Raw genomic sequence first — 3492 nt, forward strand, 5'->3', positions numbered from 1 at the left:
CGCGGCGCTTCGGCACTGCGGGTGGGGGGGGGGCGGGGGGGCCGAGCCTCTGCGTGACTCCGCCCCGCTCCCCGGGGCCCGGCGCTCGCTTCAATTCGCCGCTGCCATTGTGGAAGGGGCTCCGGGAGCGGCGGTGCCGGGATGCGGCCGCGGTGCTGAGCGGTGGTGAGTGGGGCGCGGGGGGGGGAACATCCCGCTGGGAACTCGGGGCTGCGGTCGCTGTGGTTCGGAGCAGCCTCCCCGTGCGTCCCCACGCGTGTCACTCTGAGCCCCGTACCCGCAGCGTGAGCAGCGTGACCGGGACGGTGCTGGGGGAGAGATCCCGTCCACGGTGTCCGCGGTGTTCCCCGGCCCCATCTCGGGGGTCTCCTGCCCGTGAGCTGCGGGAAGCGATGGGGAAACTGAGGCACGGGGCCGCCCGCGGTGGGACGCCGTCACGGGGCAGAGCAGCTCGGGGTCCTCGCAGCCGAGCCGCGATCGGGAAGGAGCCGCGCAGCCCCCGGAGCTTTGTGGCGAGGGACGGCGGGGTGGCAGCCGCTGCTCCCGGCCGCGTCCCGCTGGGCTGGGGTCGGTGCGAAGGGCGGAGGGGACTTCGTGGCGGTGCCGGGTCGGGGCCCGGCTGTCGCCGTCCGCGCTGCAGTCGGTGGCACCGGGATCCCCGCGGGGCTCTGCACCGCAGCGCCGGGACCTGTCGGCACCGGGGAGCCCGGGGCAGTTTTTTGGGGTACCCAAAGCTCCACGCCTCCGAAACGCGCTCCCGTGCCGGGGTGGGCAGCGCAGAGCACACGCGGTGCCGCCGCTCTCCTGGGTCTCACGTCGGAAAAATCCAGGCGGGAGGGAAGCCAGCAGCCCGCGCCAGGCTGGGTGTGCCGCTGCGGCTGCGGGGGGGCTCCCGCTGGGCGCAGGGCAGCGGTGTGGGACGTGGGTTCACGCGTTCCCAGCAATGGGGCGAGATTCCGCCCGCTGTCCCCATCGCTTGTCCCCCTTCCCGGCTACTGGGATGTCCCGGGAGAGATGCAGCCCCGGGCTCGCTGCCCTCCTTGTCCCTGCCTCAGTTTCCCTTTGCTCTTTGTGGGAGTCGCTCCCCATCCGACATGGCCCAGGGATGCCTGGGGGGTAGGGCGGCTCCGTGCTCCCCCCGGCACTGTGCAGGCTGCTGCGGGGGGGGGGTAGGCTGGGGGTGGGTGCGTGCTGTTCGGACTGCACCCCAAAAGTGGTTTGGGATGGGGGAACGAAGTCCCCAGGGTCTGGGCCCCCTCCTGTGCTTGGGGGGCTCCCAGGTGAGTCCTGGGGCTTGGGGAGGGAGCGGGGGTTGGGGTGGGGATGGAAATGAGGATGGGGACGGGGGGCTGGCAGGTTATAAATAGCCGTGGGGAGGCTTTTCCTGCCGAGAGCCCCACGCTGCAGCCCAGGGACAGGAAAAAGGTGTTTCCGGCCCCGGGCTGGAGCGGAGCTGAGCCCTGCAGGGGGAAAGCGGGACCGGGGCCAGGTGCCCCCCCGGCTCCCAGCCAGCACAGCGGGGGGCAGCCCCGGGACCGAGCGGGGCTTTGATCCCACCTGGATCTGGCAGAGGCTGCCAGGATGGTGGCGCATCTGTCCCCGTGGGATCCAAGAACCAGTGCTGGGGCACCGGGCTGGCCCTTGCTCCTTGGTCCTTGCCACAGCCCGAGAGTCCTTGAATGCTCCCAGGTGGGACATGAGCCCGTCCCAGCAGCCCCGACTGCTCCCCGGGGCTGAGGGAGGGCCCCAAGGCCTATTCATTAACAGGTGGCCTCTAATGAGCTTTGTGTGCCGCAGCAAGGGCTTTGGGGGCCGCGGCGCGGGCTCAGGGTGGTGCCGTGTGGGCGCAGCCGGGCTGAGCCCTGGGTTTGGGGCTGCTCGGAGGAGGGGGGCTCTGCGGGAGAGCGCCCTGGCTCCCTGACCGCCCCAGCATTGGCTGCCGTCCCCATTCCCACGGCAGCTTTCCCACGCATCGCCACCGCAGCCACATCCTGACCCGGCGCCGTGAGCGCGGCCACCCGGGCGGGGACGTCCCCGGCGCCCCGCGGGCGCTGCAGGGCTGGCTTTCGGGCTCGTGTGGTCCCGGCGGTGCGGAGGGGCTGCGCTCATCTCCGTCCTCATCCTCGGCTGCCACCGGACTCTGCGGGGTCGGTGCGGATGCAGCGGGGCCGCGTCACCTCCGGCCGCAGAGCGGGGCAGCGAGCGGCGGAAGATCCCCCAGCTGAGCAATGACTCCCGGGCTTCTCCTCCCCCCGCCCCATCTCCCCCCCTCCGGTTTTCCTCGCTTTTTTTTCCCCCTCTCTGGGCCCTTTTCAGAGATGTCTGAGCCGTGGAGAGGGGAGAAGGGGGGAAAGCTGGAGGACTGCCCTCCTCGCGTGGGGGTGCTCGGGGGGTGCTCAGACTCTCCTCCAGGAAAGCTGGAACTCCTCCTGCAGTGATGGACCCACGACTGCTCCATCAGCTGCGTCCCTTTGAGCATGAGGGATTAATTTTGGATGTGAGGGTGCAGGGAGCGGGGCAGCGCGGGGCTGGGAGCTTTTCCCGTTACAGCCACGTGCACAGCACTGCCCTATGGGGACGCTGATGGAGCCCGGGGATGCTGCTCCCACCCGGCTGCGTCGCGGCGATCAGCCTGAAGCCGGGCCGGCAGCCTGGCTGCTTGCGCTGCAAACAGCAAACGCTGCAAACCCCTCATTAACAGCGGCATAACGAGGTGTTTGCGTGGCGCTCGCAGCCGCTGCAGCTTTGCAGCTCACTGGAAAAATCCACTCATCCCATTAAGGACTCCCCAGGGCTTTTGCTTTCTGCTGCAGAGCCCAGCGCCGGGGATGAGGGGTTCGGTGGTGGCTGAGCTCCCCGCAAAGGGACCAGCGCGCACCTGGGGGTCTCGGGCAGTTCCTTGCTGCAAGAGCTGCGCGTTCAATGTGTGAGAGATCGTGCTGGGGGATCCTGTCCCACGTGCCCGGGTACCGCCGCTGCTTTGGGGCACGTTTTGCCGAACCCTTCGCTGTTTCCCCACTGTTTCCCTGCAGCGCTTCCCGAATCCTCAGCACGCTCTGAAGGGGAAAAAAAAAAAAACAAACCGCCTTTTGGTTGGCCCATCCCACGGAGCCGAGGGCCGCGCCGTGCTGGGATGAGCGAGCGCAGCTGTCCCACCGCACGCGTCCAACACGGCGCATCCGCCCGCCTCGTGCGCTCCGCAGCCCCCGGACAGCTGCGTCCCCCCGCGCCGGCTCCGCACAGACAGCGTCGGGAACCCCCAGGTTTTGGGGCCGAGGGTCGAGGGGCCGCTTCCGTCCGGCGGCGTTGGGCCCCGGGGGGGATGAGTGCAGGCGCAGGAGCCGCGCCATCTGCTCGAGCTCAGGACCCCCATGCTCGCTCGAGGAGCTTCCCGGGCCGGGTCCGGATCCTCCAGGTGTCCCCCGTCCCATCTGCAGCCGTTGGCTCTCGGCCGCTCCCGGCTGCGCTTCATCCGGTCGGTCCCTACGGGGA

The 3492-nt window shown here is 70.0% G+C and overlaps 2 protein-coding genes across 2 annotated transcripts in view; one reads left to right on the forward strand and one right to left on the reverse strand.

The window, feature by feature from the left end:
• RNPEP (arginyl aminopeptidase) overlaps positions 1-3350 on the reverse strand; it is an 8815-nt gene extending 5465 nt beyond the window's left edge. The window contains exons 1-2 of the mRNA XM_021377545.1: positions 3157-3350; positions 278-688 (exon numbers count right to left, since the gene is read on the reverse strand). Coding sequence (XP_021233220.1) covers positions 278-688; positions 3157-3350 — 605 coding nt within the window. The remainder of the gene's footprint in view (positions 1-277; positions 689-3156) is intronic.
• LOC110388181 (translation initiation factor IF-2-like) overlaps positions 33-3492 on the forward strand; it is an 8440-nt gene continuing 4980 nt past the window's right edge. Inside the window, exon 1 of the mRNA XM_021377159.1 lies at positions 33-165. The gene's annotated coding sequence lies outside the window, so the exon portion shown is untranslated. The remainder of the gene's footprint in view (positions 166-3492) is intronic.

Source organism: Numida meleagris, chromosome 25 (assembly GCF_002078875.1).
Source record: "Numida meleagris isolate 19003 breed g44 Domestic line chromosome 25, NumMel1.0, whole genome shotgun sequence".
NCBI lineage: Eukaryota > Metazoa > Chordata > Aves > Galliformes > Numididae > Numida > Numida meleagris.